This window comes from Chiloscyllium plagiosum, chromosome 31 (genome assembly GCF_004010195.1).
Source record: "Chiloscyllium plagiosum isolate BGI_BamShark_2017 chromosome 31, ASM401019v2, whole genome shotgun sequence".
Taxonomy (NCBI): Eukaryota; Metazoa; Chordata; class Chondrichthyes; order Orectolobiformes; family Hemiscylliidae; genus Chiloscyllium; species Chiloscyllium plagiosum.
This window is the reverse complement of record NC_057740.1, coordinates 37,518,456-37,541,207: the sequence shown is the minus strand read 5'-3', so window position 1 is coordinate 37,541,207 and position 22,752 is coordinate 37,518,456. Positions and strand designations below refer to the sequence as shown.

General features: G+C 41.8%; 1 protein-coding gene across 6 annotated transcripts in view; it reads right to left on the bottom strand.

Annotated features, from left to right (window-relative positions):
* LOC122565429 (CTD small phosphatase-like protein 2) overlaps window positions 1–16,940 on the bottom strand; it is a 31,065-nt gene extending 14,125 nt beyond the window's left edge. For 2 of the 6 annotated variants that reach the window (XM_043721399.1, XM_043721404.1), the window contains exons 1-7: window positions 16,727–16,852; window positions 15,560–15,744; window positions 13,763–13,892; window positions 12,113–12,253; window positions 9,891–10,005; window positions 7,343–7,451; window positions 2,467–2,553 (exon numbers count right to left, since the gene is read on the bottom strand). In XM_043721399.1, the coding sequence (XP_043577334.1) occupies window positions 2,467–2,553; window positions 7,343–7,451; window positions 9,891–10,005; window positions 12,113–12,253; window positions 13,763–13,892; window positions 15,560–15,744; window positions 16,727–16,733 (774 nt within the window). In that variant the 5' untranslated portion in view covers window positions 16,734–16,852. Of the gene's footprint in view, window positions 1–2,466; window positions 2,554–7,342; window positions 7,452–9,890; window positions 10,006–12,112; window positions 12,254–13,762; window positions 13,893–15,559; window positions 15,856–16,513; window positions 16,602–16,726; window positions 16,853–16,903 lie in introns of those variants that run through there. The other 4 variants (XM_043721402.1, XM_043721400.1, XM_043721401.1 and 1 more) reach the window with 4 other exon arrangements.
* Between the last annotated feature and the right edge of the window lie 5,812 nt (window positions 16,941–22,752).

Below are 22,752 nucleotides of genomic sequence, written 5' to 3'. Positions count from 1 at the left end.
TGGATTACATTCTGTCTCAGTGAAACAAACGTCAATGAGAGTCAGTGACTGATTTCTATCCACTCATTAACTTGCAACATTCAATTTCACATTAGTTTCAGCCAGTCTACACACTGCTCAACAATACTTCAGAAATTTTCATCACGTACAGTTACATTCACAGTAGTCTTGGAGAGGTAGCTAAACTGGATTGTTGACTACGGTTGTGGGTAGTGCAGATAACCTAGGCAAGGTCAACCTTGTCATAATGGGGAGCTGCAAAATAAACAAGGTGACTCTGCTCTGATTTGAAGGTGGTGGTCAGGAAAGAGGGAGATTGCACATTTGGACATCAATAACCTCCACAGTCCAGATTTGGTGTTTAATCAGCTCTAGACAGAAGCGAAACATCATTTAACAACTGTACAAGCAGACCCTTGGTTAAAACAAGGCAGCATCCATGGAAAGACAGATTTGAGTCCAATATTTAAGGGCAGCATGGTGGCTCAGTGGTTAGCACTGTTGCCTCACAGCGCCAGGGTCCCAGGTTCGATTCCAGCCTTGGGCGACTATGTGGAGTTTGCACATTCTCCCAGTGTCCTCCAGGTGCTCTGGTTTCCTCCCACAGTCCAAAAACGTGCAGGTTAGGCGAATTGGCCATGCTAAAAATTGTCCGTAGTTGTTAGGTGCATTAGTCAGAGGAAGGTGGGTTACTCTTCAGAGGGTCGGTGTGAACTTGTTGGGCCGAAGGGCCTGTTTCCACACTGTAGGGAATCTAATCTAAATCATGACTTCTTTGCCTTGGTTAAAAGGAAATTTAATTTCTCTAAATTTGAAATCAAAGTGACTCAGAGGATGAGGAATTGAAGTAACTGAGTTGGAAGGTTATATAATGGCATCCCTTAGGGAAAACGACAGGAGAGATTGGCATGAGATACTAAAATCAGTGTAGCACAATGGGTGAATAGCCTCATTCTGCACAGTAATCATAATGATTGTGAAGTTTCAGAACGCATGCTGTACAATCCCAGATACAGATTTAATTTTATTAGGAATTAATAAATTATGGCAAACTTGATCATATGGTACAATGTTCAAAAGAAAGATACTGCAATCTGAAAGCTGAATTAGACCTAGGGCTTCTTCTATTTTTAGTTATTTCAAAGCTGTATCACAGGTAGACAGGGTGGTTAAGGAGAGGAAAAAGTGAGGACTGCAGATGCTGGAGTCAGTCAAAAAGTGTGGTGCTGGAAAATGGGTATATTTTTCAGGTGAGAGGAGAAAGATTTTTAAAGGGGGCCTGGAGAGGCAACTTTTTAAAACAGAGGGTGGTTTGTGTATGGAATGAGCTGCCAGAGGAAGTGGGTTGATTTTCAGGTCAGGCAGCATCCAAGGAGCAAGAGAGTTGATGTTTCAGGCAGAAGCCCTTCATCAGGAATGGGCGGTTAAGGAGACATTTAGCATGCTTGCCTTCATTGCTCAGACCATTGAGTATTGGGAGTTGGGATTATACAGGAGGTCGGTGAGGCCTCTTCCGGGAGTATTGTGTCCAGTTCTGATCACCCTGTTTTCGGAGGGAGATTATCAAACAGAGGTTTCAGAAACGATTTACCAGGATGTTGCCAGGACTGGGGATGCTTTAGTTATAAAGAGGAGGCTGGGCCTCCTTCTCCCCTCAAAACTGGAGCACAGGAGGTCAAGGGATGACCTTATGGAGGTTTATAAAATCACAAGGGGCATAGAAAGGTCAATAGGAAAGGGCTTGGAGGATAGGGGAGTTCAAAGCTCAGGGACATACTTTGAAGAGGAGGAGAAAGATTTTAAAAGGGACCTGGAGTGGCAACTTTTCCACCCGGTAGGTGGTTCATGTATAGAATGAGCTGCCAGATAAAGTGGATTGATGCAGGGACAGTTACATTTAAAAAATTAAAAATCACAAACACCAGGTAATAGTCCAACAGGTTAAATGGAAGCACTAGCTTTTGGAGTGGTGCTTCAAAAGCTAGTGCTTCCAAGTAAACCTATTGGACTGTAATCTGGTGTTGTGATTTTTAAACTTTGTCCACTCCAGTCCAATAGCAGCACCTCCAAGTCACGGCAAACATTTAAAAAGACACTTGGCCAGGTACATGAATAGGAAAGGTTTAAGAGGGATACGGGCCAAATGCAGGCAAATGGGACTAGTTTAGTTTGGGAAACTTGGTCAGCATGGACATGTTGGACCAAAGGGTCTGCTTCTGTGCTGTATGTGACTAGGGAGAACGACGAAGTAATGAATCCAATAAAGAATTCAAGAAACACTTCATTCAATGACGAGCATGTGGAATTTGCTGCCACAGGTAGAGAGGAGTAGAATAATAGAAAGACATTGATGGGGAAGATGGAGAAAAGCATGAATACATTAACAGGTTGAAACAAAGAGAGGAGGACAAGGCCCGTGAAGAATAAGCACATTAGGCCAAATTTACACAGTTGAGATTGACAAACCTGGTAACTCTTATCCTGAAAGCAGACAGGAAATACGAATTCTGTGCCCTCCATAATGGTCAACTGGCAATGGACAAGGATTTCATCCTACAGTTAGAACGAGAGAGATCAAATATCAAAAGGATTGGAGTTGGGTTACAGGAAGGCTGAAAATAGTTACATATGGAGTGCTACTCTTCTGTATTTTGGTATATTTTAATCAGCCCTATTTGGTTCTGTGATGGGAGTCAGGTGTACAGCACAGAAACAGACACTTCAGTCCAACTAGTCCATGCTGACCAGATATCCTAACCTAATCTCATCTTACCTGCCATCACCTGGCCCGTATCCCTCCAAACCCTTCCTATTCATATACCCATCCAAATGCCTTTTAAATGTTGCAATTGTACCAGCCCCTACCACTTCCTCTAGCACTCATTCTATACCTGTACCCCCTCTGCGTGAAAAGGTTGCCCCTTAGGTCTAATTTCTTTCCCCTCTCACCCTAAACCTATGCCCTCTAGTTCTGGACTCCCCGACTCCAGGGAAAAGACTTTGTCTATTATCCTATCCGTGCCCCTCATCATTTTGTAAACCCCTATAATGTCACCCGTCAGTCTCCGACGCTCCAGGGAAAACAGCCCCAGCCTGTTCTGCCTCTCCCTATACCTCAAATCCTCCAAACCTGGCAACATCCTTGTAAATCTTTTCTGAACCCTTTCAAGTTTCATAACATCCTTCTGGTCAGAAGGAGAACCAGAATTGCACGCAATATTCCAAAAGTGGCCTAACCAATGTCCTGTACAACCACAACATGACCTCCCAACTCCTGTACTCAATACTCTGACCAATAAAGGAAAGCATACCAGACGCCTTCTTCACTATCCTATCGACCTGCGACTCCACTTTCAAGGAGTATGAACCTGCACTCCAAGGTCTCTGTTCAGCAACACTCCCTAGGACCTTACCATTAAGTGTACAAGTCCTGCTAAGATTTGCTTTCCCAAAATGCAGCACTTCATGTTTTATCTAAATCCATCTGCCATTCTTCAGCCCATTGGCCCATCTGATCAAGATCCCATTGTAATCGGAAGTAACCTTCACTGTCCACTACACCTCCAATTTTGGTGCCATCTGCAAAATTAACTTTACCTCTTAAGCTCACCTTTTCTTCCTTAATGTATTTGTAAAAACCCTTTAGATTCTTCTTAATTCTATTTGCCAAAGCTAGCTCATCTCCCCTTTTTGCCCTGCTGATTTCCCTCAAGTATACTCCTGCTGCATTTATGCTCTAAGGATGGGCTTGATCTACCTTGTCCATACCTGACATAGGCTTCCTTCTTTTTCTTAACCAAACCCTCAACTTCTTTAGTCATCCAGCATTCCCTACACCTACCATCTTTTCCTTTCACCCCAACAGGAATATACTGTCTCTGGACGCTCGTTATCTCATTTCTGAAGGCTTCCCATTTTACAGCCATCCCGTTACCTGCAAACATCTGCTCCTGATTAACTTTTGAAAGTTCTTGCCTATTGGGCAATTTGATCATTTCTCCAATTTATAGATTAGATTAGATTACTTACAGTGTGGAAACAGGCCCTTCGGCCCAACAAGTCCACACCGCCCCGCCGAAGCGCAATCCACCCATACCCCTACCTTTACCCCTTACCTAACACTATGGGCAATTTAGCATGGCCAATTCACCTGACCTGCACATCTTTTGGACTGTAGGAGGAAACCGGAGCATCCGAAGGAAACCCACGCAGACACGGGGAGAATGTGCAAACTCCACACAGTCAGTCGCCTGAGGCGGGAATTGAACCCGGGTCTCTGGCGCTGTGAGGCAGCAGTGCTAACCACTGTGCCACCGTGCCGCCCACGCCGCCAATTTAGAACTTCAACTTTTAGATCAGATCTATCCTTTTCCTTCACTATTTTAAAACTAATAGAATTATGGTCACTGACCCCAAAGTGCTCCCCCACTGACACCTCAGTCACCTGCCCTGCCTTATTTCCCCAAGAGTAGATCAGGTTTTGCACCTTCTCTGTTAGGTATATCTACATACTGACTCAAAGTGTTCTTGTACATGCTTAACAAATTCCTCTCCATCTAAACCCTTAGCACTATGGCAGTCCCAGTCTATGTTTGGAAAGTTAAAATCCCCTACCATAACCACCCTGTTATTCTTACAGATAACTGAAATCCCCTTGCAAATGGGTTTCTCAATTTCCCACTGATTATTAGAGGGCCTATAATACAATCCCAATAGTCATCCCTTTCTTATTTCTCAATTCCACCCAAATAACATCACTGGATTTATTTCCGGGAATATCCTTCCCAAGTACAGCTGTAATGTTATCCCTGATCAAAAGACACTACTCCCCCCCACCCCTCCTCTCTTGCCTCCCTTTTTGTCCTTCCTGTAGCATTTCTATCCTGGTACATTAAGCTGCCAGTCCTGTGCATCCATGAGCCAGATTTCTTTAAATTGCTATGATACCCCACTCCCATGTTCCTAACCATGCCCTGAGTTCAGCTACCTTCCCTGGTAGGCCTCTTGCATTGAAGTAAATGCAGTTTAATTTATCAGTTCTACCTTGTTCTCTGCTTTGTCCCTGCCTGCCCGGACTGTCTGACTCCCTTCTTTTATCAACTGTATCAGTCTCAGATTGATCTCTTCCCTCACTAGCTCCCTGGGCCCCACCACCACCTTACTAGTTTAAATCCTCCCGAGCAGCCCTAGCAAATCTCCCTGCCAGTATATTAGTCCCCTTCAATTCAGATGCAATCCGTCCTTTTTGTACAGGTCATGTCAACCCCAGAAGAGCTTCCAATGATCCAAAAATGTGAATCCTTCTCCCATACCCCAGCTCCTCAGCCATGCATTCATCTGCTGTATCCTCCTATTCCTGCCCTCACTAGCTCATAGCAGCAAGAGTGATCCAGATATTACTTCTCTCAAGGACCTCCTTTTTAAATTCCTGCCTAACTCGCTATTCTGTCTTCAGAATCTCATCCTTTCCCCTTCCTATGTCATTGGTACCAATGTGTACAGTGACCTCCTGCTGGTCCTTCTCTCCCTTGAGAACATTCTGCACCATCGAGACATCCTAAATCCTGGCACCAGGGAGGCAACCTACCATTCTGATTTTTCACTGCTGGGCACAAACGTCTGTCTTCGCCTCAGACTAGAGTTAAACAAACAAACTCACACTCACTCTCTTGGAACTAGATGTAGCCTTCATTGCATTAGAACCAGTCTCAGTCTCAAGACCAGAAACTTGACTGTTCAGGTTTGTACTACATTCCCCTGAGAATCCATCACCCGACACATTTTCCAAAATAGCTAACTTGTTTGAAATGAGGATAGCCATCCTGCACTACCTGCCTACCTCTCTTACCTTTCCTGGAGTTAACCCATCTATATGGCTGTATGTGTGATTTTTTTCCCCTTCCATCACACCCCTTTAGTCTTGTAAATTTCTCATTGCCTCTAACGGTCACTCCAAACAATCCATTCGATCGGATAGGACCCACAACCAATGGCATTTATTGCAGACATAATCCTCAGTAATACTGAAACTCTCCCCAAACTCCCACATCTGACAAGAGGTGCATATCACTACTAAAAAGGACCATTTTTGCTTCTTCCAATCTGCAGACCAAGAAAATAGCACTGTCTTATTCCTCTACAAAACACTGCTCCAGGCTAACTTTATACTTAAGGCTTATATTTTAATGTTTAATCAAGAGACATAGCTCAAATCAATCAATCAATCAAGAAAGCACTCACTCTACTCACTACTGCACACTTACAGCAAGGCCACACAAACCTACTTAAAGTAGGTGTTTCTGTGCTGTGACCTCTCCCAAACAAGTTCCTTCAAGATCAGTTGAGTGTTTCACTGTTTCAAAGAATGGTACATGGATGAAGAAGCAGATCGACAGATTTGGGTCCCATTCATGGGAAAGGGCTCCAATAATGAGCATAGGCAACACTTAGAAAGATGCAATAGTTTGCAGCCATAATCAGATAATTCTCAAACATCTACAGTTGGTCATGATTTGGATGATACTTTGGTTGAAGGGGAGTGGAGACAGCAATAATAGGTGAAGACAGGAGAAGGTCACACTCCAGCACAGTTTCATGTACACTGGTCTCACCCATTCCACACCCAACTGGCCTTTCATCCTGGGTTTGACCAACCACAGCTTTCTTTAATATGATTGTCAGGGATACACAAAGGATTAAGAGAGGGAGATGTCAGTGCACTGGAGAATCCACTGGAGGAGCACTCTTGGTCCCAATGTTCTGGTGGCATAGGTTCAAATCCCACCATGACAACCAATGAACTTGGAACACAAAATTTGGAAATAGAAGTTCTCAGTCACCATCATCAGCTGTTGTAAAATTCCATTTGGCTCGCTAATGTCCTTAAGGGAAGGAAATCTGCTGTCTTTTCCAGGTCTGGCCAATGTATGACTCCAGATACACAGTAAAAGTGGCTAACTCTTAACTGCCCTCTGGAATGACGGAGTGAGCCACTTTGTTCAAGGATAATTAGGGATCCAGAACAAAAGCTGGTCTGGTCAATAACACCCACATCCCAAAAGTGTTTAAAAAGTTTGTAAACACTTATTTACAATTTGCCTCCGTTCAGTCAGAAACTAACATGCATAAAAATAGATCAACTCTCATTTAAATACAAAGTTTAACTCATGTCTTTATTCAAAAAATTTCCAAAATGAATTAGTCATTTGTTCATATAGCTACTTTACTCTGACAGGGATCTCAATTTTAAGAGAAACTGCTTGGTCTGTATCATCACTTTAGTGGATAGAAGGATTACGAATCAAAACAGACTTGACTTATTGCAGCTAACCAGCATACTCACCAAGCCAAGGACAAGGGAATATTCAGGCACACTGCGTGTTTTCAGAGGAAGAATGGATTTTTGCAATATCATTTTCATTGAACTTTGGGACTTTTTAATGAACTTGTATCTGAAAAGAAATTTGAAGTCAGGGATCTCAGTTTAAAGCTGAACTACTTTTACAATTCCTGTCTACAGATCAGCACAGCCAGATATTTAGTATTGCTAACTAGCCTGGTTATCACTAAACTAAAGCTCCAGTTTCAACTTCTGTATTTGAAACCTTCAAAATGAGTAGTTATTAGAGACCTTATTTCCACCTCAAAGGCATACTCTGATCAAATGATATGTTAAACAGAGCTCATCCATCATTTAAGAAATTGTTATAGGCTTTTAGCAGAGCATGTCCTCAGTGGCCTGATTAATATCACTCTTTCAACCAGCCCTGCAAGGAATGCATCATCCATTTCATTTCACCCGATGAAACTGCAATTTTCAGGTTCATGACGACAGCCATATTGCTTCCAAGTGCAATTATTTGTCCAGATTAATTTATTGTATTTGAGGAGATTTGGAATCATTTGGAAAGTTACAATGCACATTAATGGGAGTAACATTCAAGCCACAGGTGCCAGGCAGTGACCATTTAAACAAAAAGAATCTAACCTTCTCCTCTAGACATTAAGTTGCATTACCATCACTGAAATCTCAATCAACATTCTGATGTAACCATTCATCAGAAACTAAACTGGGCTAGCCATACAAATACCATCGACAAGAGCAGCCATTCCTGCTGTGAATTCTGCAACAAGTAACTCATCTTGACTTCCCAAAGCCTGCCCACCATTTATAAAAGGTTCAAGTCAGGTGTGTAATGGTGTACTCTCCAGTTGCCTGGATGGGTGCAGCTCCAACAAAAAAAAAAGAAAGATAACGACACCATCCAGGACAAAGCAGACTATTTGATTAGCACCTGATTTACCACTTTGGACATTCGCCCCTCCACTGGCAACAGGCTACAGCATGTATCATCTACAAGATGCACTGCAGCAACTCAAAGCAGCTCTGATAATACCTGAGACCTCCAGCATCTAGAAGAACAAGGGCAGCAAATAAGTCAGAACAGCACCAGCTGCAAGCTTCCCTCCAAGCCATGCACCATCCTAAACTTTAAAATATATCACCTTTCCTTCACTTTTACTGGGTCAAAATCCTGGAACTCTTTCTCCCAGCATTGAGTGTACCTTCATGTGAACTGCTGTGGTTCAAGACCTCAAGCCACCTTAGAGGGCAATTCAAGAGTAACCAATGCTGCCTTTGGCAGAGTGCCCACATCCCATGAAATAATAAGAAGGACCAAAAGCTTAATAAGGATGTAAATCTTAAAAAAAAAATTTTAAAAAAGTGTCTTCAAGGAAGAAAGGGAGGCAGAGATTTCAGAGGTTAAGTCCTAAGCAGCTGAGAGAATGCCTGGTGAAAGTTTTATAGATGGGGATTCCCAGGAGGCCAGCTCTCAGAGGTAACCCTTGTGGAGTTTGCCTTGGGATCAGTCCTTAACTGCAACCTAAAGAAAAAAGATAAACACCTTTTAGCACCAGTTCCATCTCTGGGACCAATAATCCTTGCAATATTTGACAATATTACATTGATAGGGAGATTTATATTGGAGACAGCCATTAGGATTGGTGGTAAGATGATGTAATGTTTTACTTCAGACACACACACAGCAGGTAGGACACTTACAATCACCAACATAGGCTCGAGGGCAAGTTTCATTACAGCCTGTGTCAAAAGTGCAGCTCAGCAGCCTCCTTCATACTTTTAGCATCCAGGTATTACTCAGTTATTAGCTCAAAAAAATTAAGTTGCAGCTCTCCACATTGATGACTCATTATACTTAATATTGAAACAATAGATAATTTACACATCCAATTTTTTTGGAGAGGTGAGCAAAAACTTAGTTCAAAATAGTTACCTGCTGTAAAAACTTTTTTTTTTAAAAATACCTTCAGTTTCTCCCAACCTTGTCCCCTCCCAATTTAAAGTTCTTCCTCACTCAGGTCCCAAACCTCTAACTCCCCAAATCCACCTGCCTCAGTGGCCAATCTCTGGTTCCCCTGCTGATTGAGGTTTGGTTGTAAAAAAAAATTCTCTTCTAAACAAAATTAAAACCTTGTCTTTGGTGTTCACCTCCTCATTCAGGAGTTTGAAATTTGTTTAAGAATTACAGGCAGTAGATAGAGTTAAGGCACATCAGTCATGATTGAATCAAATTGGGAAAGAGACTTGAGGGGCTAAACAATCTTTTCTGATTTATAACTTGCATTATAACATTCATTTCTTATTTTAAAGAACTTTTTTGAAAATATAAAATGCTTTGAGGATTGAGAATATAAAGTTATTGCATATTTTAAAAAAAAACAAGCCAACAATGTAGTTTTTAAACTTTATGGATTGATCAGTAGTAACACTTACCCCGAACTATGCGAGGCAAATACCATCCTAGACTTGACTGCACACTGATTTTATCTGATCAGACCCACAGGTAGAAGCTTTGCCCTCTACTCACTGATTAAAGTCCTCTCTCTCATCATTAAGACAGGAAGAGTCTGCTGCAAAATGTATGGAGAAGGTCATCTCCACAGGCTCCAAGTCTCCAGCTGAACCTTTATTGGCCTCCACATCTATTGGAGTAGAGCAACAGGTTCAAACGTTTGGCAAGGCACAGAACTACATCTGCTAAACTGCACGCACGCACGCACGCAGCACAACAAAAACATCAAATTCAAGTAATAATTGACAACAAACACCAGCTGTGACAGCAATGACCATACTCCAAGAACAAATGATTAGCAAAAAGGGATGTCTGTACTTCAGGAAACAAAACAAACAGCATGCTGGAGATCAAACAAAAACTGAAATTGCTGGAAAAACTCAACAGCAGTGGCTTAGTGGTTGCCACTGCTGCCTCACAGCACCAGGGACTTGGGTTCGATTCCAACTTCAAGCAACCGTGTGTGGAGTTTGCACATCCTCCCCGTGTCTGCATGAGTTTTCTCTGGGTGCTCTGGTTTCCTCCCACAATCCATAGATATGCAGGTTAGGTGAATTAGCCATGCTAAGTTGTCTGTAGTATTCAGGGATATGTAGGTTAGGTGCATTAGTCAGGGGTAAGATAGGAATAGGTTTGGGTGGGTTATTCTTTGGAAGTTGGACTGAAGGGCCTGTTTCCACACTGTACAGATTCTATGATTCAATGACTAAGTCTGGCATTATCTTAGGACAGAAAGTAGAATTAATGTTTTGGGTCCAGTGAACAGTTCTGAAAAGGGATCACTCAACAAAATGTTAACCCTTCTTTCTCTCCACAGATGGAAGTGGCTACACTTGATATGGACTGCTTGAGGCCCAACAACTTGATCTTATCGGAGAGAAAGTGAGGACTGCAGATGCTGGAGAGTTAGAATCAAAAAAAAGTGTGGCATTGGAAAAGTGCAGCAGGTCAGGCAGCAGAGGAGCAGGAGAGTCAAGGTTTCAGACATAAGCACTTCCTGATGAAGGGCTTATGTCTGAAACATTGACTCTCCTGCTCCTCTGATGCTGCCTGACCTGCTGCACTTTTCTGGCGCCACACTGTTTTGGCACAGACTTCACCTCATCTTCCAATTAAACACTCTCAGCCTCTGGACTCTAATATGGAGCTCAATTTAAAGCCTTAATTCTGTTTTGTCTCCGCCACACACTGGTCTGAATTAGTCTCAGATTTTTGTTTTCAGACAGAGGTATTATTTATTATCTTTTGTAATTCATTAACAGTCCTTCAGAACTGCCTTTCCTGTAGCAAAGAGACAAAGCATTTGTCTCGGGATGGGGGAGATAAAAAAAAAAGTCATATTTAACTCCTATTCAACCATTTTTCTCTCCACATATGCTTCCAGCCTGACTGGGATTTGCCAGCACTTTCTGGTTTTGTTAATTAAGAAATTCCTTTGCTTCATTGCAGTTAAAATGAAAATAGATAAATCTTGGAAGCACAGTTAATGCAAAGCTATAGAGATGATGAAATTGGAAATCAACTTCATGAGAACGAGGACAACCTTCTAAATCTGTAACCTCTACTACCAAAGGACATGGGTTGCAGATGCACGGTGTCAGCATTTGCAGGGTTCCCCTCCTCGACTCACACCATCCTGATTAGATTAGATTAGATTAGATTACAGTGTGGAAACAGGCCCTTCGGCCCAACAAGTCCACACCGACCCGCCAAAGCGAAACCCACCCATACCCCTACATTTACCCCTTACCTAACACTACGGGCAATTTAGCATGGCCAATTCACCTGACCCTGCACATCTTTGGATGGTGGGAGGAAACCGGAGCACCCGGAGGAAACCCACGCAGACACGGGGAGAATGTGCCAACTCCACACAGTCAGTTGCCTGAGGCGGGAATTGAACCCAGGTCTCTGGTGCTGTGAGGCAGCAGTGAATTGGAGCTATATCATGATCATTGGGTCAGAATCATTAAAATTCCTTCCTAGCCGCACTGTGGTTGCCCCTGCACCCCCGTGGACTACAACAGTTTAAAGAAGTTCACTAACACTTTCTCAGAGCAGAAATGGAAACCTCAAAAAGAAAAAAAAAAGAAAACCCTTTTCAGCATCTTCCTGCTCCATAAAATGTTAATGTTGGAAAATTGTCTTTGCTAGACTTTCATTGGCTAGAAAATTATGACAGAATGATAACAGAAAACCTTTTCTTCTAGTTTCAAATTTCAATCTCCTGAACTCACCACGAGACTCCAGAGTGGAGTTTGGAAAGAGAGCACGAGCTTGGTTGCCCTTCGTCTTTCCTCTGGTTTCAATCCCCTGATGCTCATCTTGAAACTGCACCCGAATATTTAATTTTGCTGCCTTAGGCATGTATAGGAATCCTGGAAGTAATTAACATGCGGCATCATCTTACGGCATTAAAAAAAAGGGGATGAGTCAACAACAAGGATTTTTAAAAGATGTAAAGCAAATCACTTCATTGTTTATGACAGTATTTCAAAAATTTCTCCCTCTTTGTCCCCAAGGTCTCACTCTTTCAGGAATCAAATGTCATTAGCACCACCCATGTGTTGACACTGTCCTATTTAGAAACCTCAATTTTCATGTGAAAACCAGGCTGGGAGCAGCTTCAAAATATTGGTCCCAGTGATGAAGAACTTCACTCAAAAATTTAAATTGGAGACATTGGGACTGTTTTCCTCAGAAATTTGAGAGGAGAATTGACAGAGGTTTTCAAAAATTAAGAGGAGTTCTTAGAACAGTTAGGGAGGAACTGTACTAATTGGTAATAGGCTTTGAAAACCAGAGGAGACAGATTTAAGATGATCAGAAAAAAAAACAATGCAACATAAGAAAAAAAAATGCTATTTCATTCAGCAAGTGGTTAGAACCTAGAATGCACTGCCTGGGACTATGCGTGGAAGGCAGGTACAAATCAAAGCGTTCAAGAGGGAATTGGATTGATATAGGAAGAATGTTCAGGCTACAGGGAGAAGGTAAGAGAATCCTACAGGAAGTCAGCACAGACATGACAAATCGCATAGCCTCCTTCTGCACTGCAACCATTCTGTGATTTCAGCTCATTCTGGTTAGATCACTACTAACTGCAAAATAGGGACAATCCCTAGTCATGCTGCAGCTGTACAAAACTCTGGTGTGGCTGCACTTGAGTATTGCATACAGTTCTGGTCACCACAGCATAGGAAGGACGTGGAAGCTTTTGAAAGGGTTCAGAGGAGATTTACTAGGATGTTGCCTGCTATGGAAGGAAGGTCTTACAAGGAAAGGCTGATGGACTGGAGGATGTTTTCATTAGAGAGGAGAAGGTTGAGAGGTGACTTCATTGGGACATACAAGATAAGAGGGTTAGATTGGATGGACAGCAAGAGCCTTTTTCCTCAGATGGTGATTGCTAGCAAGAAGGGATGTAGCTTTAAATTGAGGGGAGATAGATATAGGACAAATGTCAGAGGTAGTTTCTTTACTCAGTAGTAGGGGTGTGGAATGCCCTGCCTGCAACAGTAGTAGACTCACCAACTTTAAGGGGATTTGAATGGTCATCGGGTAGACATATGGATGAAAATGGAATAGTATAGGTTAGATGGACTTCAAATGGGTTTCTCAGGTTGACGTAACATCAAGGGCCGAAGGGCCTGTATTGCATTCTGTTACATTCTAAGTCTCTCCTCCACAAACCTAGGGCCATTGGTGAGTTAATATTTCTGTTCACCTCAATCATTAACTGTCTAAAAACTTTAAAGATCAAACATAAGGGCTTGAGCTGTATGGACAAGAATTATCCACTAAAACATTAACAGTTTATGTTTGGCTTTGAAAATTGAGTCATAATTCTTCCTAGTCGCCATAACAAATTAAGATTCGCCTCATACCTCTATTCAGCTCTGTGCTCTGCCAGTGTTTGCCTGGTAATCGTGTGGCTCTGGGTGTGGTTGTAAATGAATTAGATTCATCACCACCCTCTTCTGAAAGAACTGGGCCAAGCGTCACACCTTGTGCAATCTGGTCCGAAGGAGAAAAGAAATTAGAACAATATTGATTTCAGTAAAGAAACTATTTTCTTGTTCAGTAAATCTTTATTGAATAAACACAAAGGGAGCAAATACTCAGGAAGAACATGAACAGCCAAATCTGATTCCTCCCACAGTCGAATTGCCAGTTTGTTGAAGTACCAGAGGAATGCCATGTGTACAGAGCCAAAACTTCAGAAAGCATTCTCTCTCAAAAAGAGAATTGCAGAAGAGGAAGCCAAAACATTGAATTCTCTCAAACCTCAATATTTCACAAGAAAGAATTAACATAGCAACTTAAAAACGCAAAGAAAATACACAATCTATATTCTTGACATCCATTGCTCATGAAAGAAAGGTGAGAAAAGATCATTGCAATGAAGATAACTGAAAACAGAAAATATTCAGCATCTTTGGGAGAGAAACAGAGTTAACATTTCAGATCAACTCCAAATCATTCAACGCTGCCATGTGGCAGACTATTATTGCTACAGCAACTGCAAAACTGTCCAGCAAATAGTCTAAACTTCACAAGAGTTGCTATGGAAGCAGGGAATTAATAAATTCAAAAGGAGGCCCCAAGGACCATAGTAATGTGCAAGAGATGAAAAAAGACAAAACAAGCCGGGTAAATCAGAAAGTACTATTGCTAAGGGACAACATGCCTGAATTTTAAAGGATCATAATTTTTAAAATAAAAATTCACTCACAGGATGTGAGCATCGCTAGCTTGGCCAGCATTTCTTTCCCCTCTCAAAAAAGGTAGTGGGGAGAAGCCTCCTCAAGCAACTACTGTCCATTTAGTGTAGAAAGGGAGTTGCTGAATTCCGACACATCAACAAATTGTTGGCAGCTAGGCAGACAATTAGTTTCGTAGATTTTAGGTCCGAGGAAAGTGCTATGTAATAACAGCCTAACACTTCTCCAGTTTTATGGCAACCACAGGGACTTTACATTTCCCTATCCCACCTACCTCAGCTCACCTTCTACTGAAATCCAGTCTCTTGGTCTGGGCTTGAATATTCAAGTATTCCCCTGGCCAGCTTTCCACCCTGTGTGCCTGCTCCCCACTCTGCCCCCAAATCCCAGAATAAATAAGAGCTCATTCAAAACTCTGTTGGTAATATATACTAACCCACACTTCACAGATTTACATTAGCTGCTGGTGCAATGTCTCAAATTATAATCATACTATATTGGATTTTAATATCCTTCCATCCTTCACTGTTGTGAATATTTAATAGTCTTCAGCCCTCCAAGATCACTGCACTCTATTTCCAACCTCTTGCAGCCCCTCAACTGCAATCACTCCATCACTAGCTGCCAAAGTTCCAAGCTCTGAAATTCCTTTTTTAACATTCTCCAATTACTTATCACAACCTCTCACTTCATCCAAGCTTTTGATTACAATGTCTTATGTAGTTTTATGTCAAATTTTGGTTATTCACTCTCATGAAGCACCTCATGCATTTTACTATGTTAATAAAATTCTTTGGAAATGAAACTTGTTGGACTTTGAAGAATTTGAGTGGAAGAGGAGAAGACTTTTACAAGTTGGGAACCATCTTGAATGCTAGAAATTCTTCATTGGATATTTGTTTGGCCGTCCAAGTGGATGTTGATTTGGCACAGAAGGAAAAGAGCAAGTTTCTTTCTCACCTTTTTGGGAGTTGTGGGTGTCATTTTCCTTGCAGGATGCAGGCACCCTGAAGAGGCACCAGATTCTCTTCCCAATGAGATTGAGAGAGATCTATCTTGACCCTTGGTGCAGCGTGGAGTCTGAGGGGTCAGAGGTTCTTCAGACATGGCTTTGCCTGACCGTAGATTCATTCTACACTTGATGGCTTTAAGTTTGAAGAGAATGATTGAAGAACAGCGATGTCCAGCAACTACTTGACTCAGTCTCAATGTCAGGGGATCTCTGCTCAGTATCACAATCTAGAAATTATAACCTTCTGAAACAAGTTCATATTGGAGTCAAGACAATTCAAGCTTTTGGAATCTTTATAATATGATTGATAAAATGGCTATTTATGAACTTTGTATTATTAAGCTCAAAACAATTACATATAACAAGAAAAAAAAACAAAAGAACTACAGATACTGGAAATCAGAAACTACTGGAAAAATTCCACAGGTCTAGTACCATCTGTGAAGAGATCATTTAAGGTTGAGTGATCCTCCTTCAGAACAATTCTATACATCCCTCTTCCCAACAATTCAACACAGAAAGAGGACTAGGCCAATTAGCCCTCCTGGCCTAGTCACTTTGATTGTGTAGGCATACCTGAAGTTCACATTTTTGCCTTGAGTCCATATCCCTCACAGTTATTTAATAACATTCTGTTGATATTTTTAAAAAGGTTTCTGCTGATTCCTAACTTTCATCTTTTTATTAAGAAAGAATTTTTATAGTTTTGACCCCTAAAAGTAGCCTCCCTGTAGCTCAAGGAGGTGTCCCCTTGTTCAAGATTAAACCCTCCGGCAAAAGAAAATCTCTATCCAACCTATCAAATTCCTCAATCATTTTAAAGACCTTGATAGGATAACCCCACCACCTTCTAAAGTCAGGTCAGTTTTTTTAAAAAAAAGAGACCATTCAATCCATCATACCTGCACCAGTTTTTTGGAAGTGTTACCCAATTAGTTCCACCCTTCTTCCCATAGCCCTATCAGTATTACTATATGAAATTTAAGTAACCTGTCCAGTTGGTGAACCTACATTAATCACCTTCATCTGAATAAATAACAAAGGAAAAACCCCAATTGAAAACTGAAAAAAAAGCTTCAGCCATAAACACTTGGAGCTTTCTAACAGCAAATTACCTGACATCCCCCAGTGACAGGATGGTGAAGTTACAACACTAGCCTTAATCTGTTATGCAGATTCAAGACCAGCAAGAAGAAAATTCCTACCAAGCTGAAAACCACACACTTAATGTTTTCCTCCCAGCTGACCACATTAGCCCTCTACATTTAAATAAAGCTGAAATTCTTAAAGACCTGTTGCTGTATTGACAATGTAGTCTCCACTTGATCTGCTGCTGATGTTAATGATCTGATCCTTTACTAGTTGATGCATTCAACATTGAAAAGGTTAAACAATGACCAGTTGTAATCATTATCAGCTGGGAATTGTTTGCACTACCCACCCAGCCAACTCAGTGAAAATCTATCCCGCTTCAAAGAAGGGAAATTCCCTAAGGACTATATTTCATGTGTGAAACAAAGTGGTGAATTATGACAGGTCTTTTTAGGGGGTTCACATCTGGGCCTGGTTCTATCCTTATATTGTGTTCCATCAGAAAACTTTGGATAGTGCACAGCAGCCACTTTCATACCTGACTTACCGCTTTCTTAATCCTCCCTAACTGGAGAAAGCTCATACAGGAAGAGACTGAGCACACTAAGAAACCTCACATAGAATGTACAGAAGTGGTGTTGAGGGATTAGAGGACAAACACAACACTCCATCTACCAAACCCTTCAAACACCACCTGCACTGCATGTGGCAGAGTTTGTTGATTATGCATTAGACTTAATGATCATCTTACAATCCATCAAACTGGAGTGGAAGTAAATCATTCCTGACCTTATGGAACTGCCTATAGGAGAAGAAATTGCATGTACCTGGATATTGGTTTGAGAACTAACTAACATTTGAAATGACAGTAAACCACAATATAAAATATCAGTGCTCACTGTCTTCCCATAGTATGGTGGGAAATGGGAATAACATGAAAAGATTTTATTTTAATAAGAGTCAATTGTTGAGTATTCAAAGGGAAAAATCAGCAATGAATCATTGAAGATCTATTCGAACTCCACTGAACAATTGATATTTTATGGGTGAAGTAATTTGATTAATTATCATAATGAGTAAACTTATGAAATGAGCTATGGGAATTTTCATGGGTATCACATACTTCCAAGAGCCTGTCTTTTGTTTACACCATGGTTTGATACTAATCAGTAAAGTGGTGAGTTAAATGTTACAGTACATTCCTTTGTGGTTTGGCTTCTATGTTGCTTATGGCAATATGGATACTAATTAAATTAATTATTGAAGTGTTCAAAGAAATGGCATTATCTAAAACAGAAAAGCTTCACTTCACACGAATGTTCTACTTTAAATTGAGGATAACAATAAATCAAACTTCCTTGACAACTCAATGGCTAAATTGCGTAGAAAGGTTTAATTCATGGCCTCTGTTGAATTAGCTGATCTGAGGAATATTTATTTTCAATTCACACTGGATAGAAAGTTCTCGTCAAGAAGAAATTTTTAAAAAATATATTTTTATTTAAAAAGTAGATTTTTAAATATTACAACAAATACAAAAGAATACAAAGAACACAAAAACGTAAAGAAAGGCAACCTGCCCTCATGTACAAATGTATAAATATATATAGAAAAATATATAATAAAAAACTCAACTAACTATTTAACTAAATAAATAATAACCAACAATAAACTAATAGATAGTAACAACTCAACTCAGTCAAACAAGACACTCATACTTTCACAGTTCCTCCTCCCTGGATGTTGGACTCATAAAACACAATCGTTACGGTTATATAAAAGCCCTTATTAATTTTGCAGATAAATCTATGTCCAGGTATTCCAAAAAGGGTTGCCAAGTCTTATAAAACATGTTTTGTGGTGTACCATACTTGTGAGAAAATCCAAGAGGATATGCTCCATAACAAACTTCCACCAACCCGACAGGCCCAGGGGGTTTTCGGATACCCAACCAGGCAAGATATTCTTTCTTGCACAGAAAGTGAGGATATTGAAAAGTTTTTTCTTATGTGCATCAGCAGGGAACACACTGGGCAGGCCAAGAAGAAGAGATCAGGTCCTTCTCCATCCTTACACCCAAAATCCTCTCCATTGCACCCGCCACAGCACTCCAGTATGTTTGAAGCCTACCACAGGACCAGAGACAATGGGTAAGAGTGCCCGTACAAATCTTGCACTTGGGACATGCTGAAGATACCCCTGGTTTAAATTTTGACAAACAGTCCGGAGCCAAGTGGACCCTGTGGAGAATCTTCAACTCTAAAATTTGGGTCTTATTGCAAATTAATATCTTTCTTGCGTTATCCCAAATATCTTCCCATGCCTCTGAGGAGACCTCAATGCCTAGCTCCCTCTCCCACACCCCGCAGAGTCGATCAAACACATCTGAGGGGGCACTCCCCAATTGTTGATATAAAGTGCTGACAGAAAGTGTACTCTTAGCACTGAGCACCCTCCTCTCTATGTCAGATTTGTAGGGATCAGTCAAAAGTGTAGTCTTTTTTTGAATAAAATCCCTAACTTGAAAAAAACGAAAGAGGTCCCTGTTAGATAACTTGTATTTCCGTGCTAACTGATCAAAGGACATCATTGTGTCTCCCTCAAATAAATCACCCATGCAAGACACACCCCTAGCTGCCCAATGTTCGAATCCTGAATCTATCATACCCAGTTGAAGATCTGGCATATCCACTATAGGTGTAAGAGAAGATGGTTTGCCAATACTACCTTTCCTCTGTGGAATTGCCCTTCATGCTTTAACAGTATTGATAACTGTTGGGTTATGGCAATATTCCCCAACTGTCCTCATTTTGTCCAGAAACAGCAAGGTAGTAAGGGGGCACCTTGCCTGGGAGGTTTTGATACCTAACCATATTGAAAGAGGGTCCCACAGGCCCAATCACTCATTTAGGATAAAAGTGAGCTTAGTTGGTAGCTTTTAATGTCTGGAAGATCCATTCCTCCCAATCTGTAAGGCAATTGCAGTTTAGCTAATTTAATGAGGGCTGCTTACGATGCCAAATAAAAGAGCTGAACCAGCTGTTCAGTCTCCTCAATGTTTGCTTGTTGAAAATCAGGAGGAGCATCTGCATAGGGTAAAACAAATGGGGCAGAACATTAATTGTAAAAAGCGCTATCTGACCCAATCACGAGACCGGAAGCACCTCCCATCTTTGACGGTCTTGTTTGATTTTGTCAAATAATTGAACAAAATTAACTTTGAACAGCTGATCCAGAAGTGGAGTAATGAATATGCCCAAATACACAAAACCCCCCGGGTATGACCATTTAAATGGGTATCAATATTCTCCCTCAAGACCTAGCTCCTTCATAAGTAGGCATCTAGCCATCCCAACCATTTTCTCTCCACCTTGCAAATACAAGCAGAAAAGAAAGAAAATACACAATGGAATAGCAATGTGAATAAAGAAATTTTTTTAAAGATAAAAGGGGTAAATAACCCACCCATCTTTTGATATAACTTAACTTAGAAATTGAAAGTGCACATCTCAACAGCTGCCAAACACACTTTAAACCAGATTATTACCAATAAAAAAAGGAAAAGTAAGCCCCAACTGGACTTCCTCTGATTTTTAAAGAGAAAAAGACAGACATATCCAAACAACACAACTATTTGTACATACTAAATTGTTCAGATTAGGTTAATTTGTCCACAAAGTCTCTTGCCTTCTCTGACTTGTCAAAGAGATGTACGGATCCATCCAAGGTGAACCGTAGCACTGCTGGATACCTCAAAGAGTACTAGATCCTAAGCTCCCTCAGTCTTCTCTTGACACCATTATGGGATTTTCTTTTCTGGATCACTGCCGCTGAGAAGTTCTGGAAGAACATGATCTTAGAGCCTTCTTAAATGAGAGCCTTCAGATCCTTCCCCTGGATTCTGGAAGCTTCTCCAATTCTCTCCTTATCTTTATAATATTGAAACCGCACCAAGAGAGGACAAGGACATTGACCCAGACCTGACCTCCACATCGTGACCCAGTGAGCCCTCTAGATCTTCAAGTCTCTCATTCCAGCTTCCAAATTAAGGAATTTTGGCAACCAGTCCTCAGTAAAGGCCGCTCACCTTCTTTAGCCTCTGGCAGACCGACAATCCGAATATTTTTTCTCCTGTCCCAGTTCTCAAGATCATCCGCTTGGTCACGCAAATTACAGACCTGCATCTCCAGCACTTGGATCCTATCCTTGGAGGAACTAGCATCAGCTTCCACTACTGTGACACTGTGTTCAACCTCATCAGTCCTCTTTTCCAGGTCTTCTAGCTGCTGTTCATGCTTCGGCAACATGATAGAGATCGGGACCAACTTTTCTTCCATCTGTTTACCCAACATCTCATGAGATTTCGCGAGCTCCTTCACCAGGGCCTGATAGGTAATCGAGTCTGAGGATCCTGTAGGCTGGGCCGCGGGCCCGGCCATGGATGCTCCTCCTCCCTTCTTCGGCATCTCTGGATGGCAAAAATGCAGGTAAGTTTATTTTTCACTGTTTCCTAAGACTCCACAACTTTCCCAGAGTGCTAGGATATCGCAATGGTCTGCATTGGGCAGGATAGCAGTTCGTCCTGCTTGTGCTGCGGTGCAGAGCTCTGCCACGTGATCCACCTAGATTGCCGCCATCTTGGATCCCACTAGTCCTCACCTACCACCCCACCAACCTCCAGGTAAATTGCCCGTAGTGTTAGGTAAAGGGTAAATGTAGGGGTATGGGTGGGTTTCGCTTCGGCGGGCAAGGGATCCTTCAATATCCATCACAAATTCACCTGCACCTCCACACACATCATTTACTGCATCTGCTGCACCCAATGCGGCCTCCTATACATTGGGGAGACAAGCCGCCTAGTTGCGGAACGTTTCAGAGAGCACCTTTGGGACACCCACACCAACCAACCCAACTGCCCCGTGGCTGAACACTTTAACTACCCCTCCCACTCTGCCAAGGACATGCAGGTCCTTGGCCTCCTCCATCGCCAGACCATGGCAACATGACGCCTGGAGGAAGAGTGACTCATCTTCCGCCTAGGAACTCTCCAGCCACAGCGGATGAATGCGGATTTCTCCAGCTTCCTCATTTCCCCTCCCCCCACCTTTTCTCAGTCCCTGCCCTCAGACTCAGTACTGCCTTCTTGACCTGCAATCTTCTTCCCGACCTCTCCGCCCCCACCCCCTCTCCGGCCTATCACCCTCACCTTAACCTCCTTCCACCCAAGTCCCTCCTCCCTACCTTTTATCTTAGCCTGCTTGGCACACCCTCCTCATTCCCGAAGAAGAGAGTTTGATGAAGGTGGGTGGCATGGTGGCACAGTGGTTAGCACTGCTGCCTCACAGCGCCTGAGACCCGGGTTCAATTCCTGCCTCAGGCGACTGACTGTGTGGAGTTTGCACGTTCTCCCCGTGTCTGCGTGGGTTTCCTCCGGGTGCTCCGGTTTCCTCCCACAGTCCAAAGATGTGCAGGTCAGGTGAACTGGCTATGCTATATTGCCCGTAGTGTTAAGTAAGGGGTAAATGTAGGGGTATGGGTGGGTTGCGCTTCAGCGGGTCGGTATGGACTTGTTGGGCCGAAGGGCCTGTTTCCACACTGTAATGTAATGTAATGTAATCTAAAAGGGCTTATGCCTGAAACATCGATTCTCCTTCTCCTTGGATGCTGCCTGACCTGCTGCGCTTTTCCAGCAACACATTTTTAAGCCATCTTGGATTCCCCCAAGAAGAGATATTTTTGACTATGTGCAATAGTGTTTGAGTTGGTAAGTGAAGAGAATTCTAACCTCTTTCTAAAAATCCAATTTTGTTTGTATTTCGCAATTAATGTTTTACTGTAAACTGCAGCTGAAATTTTACATTTCATCCAGGTTTAAGTAGGAAACTTAAACTTTCAATTTGAAAGCAGATGAAGTTAGTTTATGAAACTATTTTAAACTGTTTATTCTGTATCTGTAGCAAAGCTAATTCAGAACATATAATTAAAATAATATAGCGCTGTATGACTTTGAACACAGTTCTAAGAGTTTGGTGAGTAGAGGAGCTGGGCG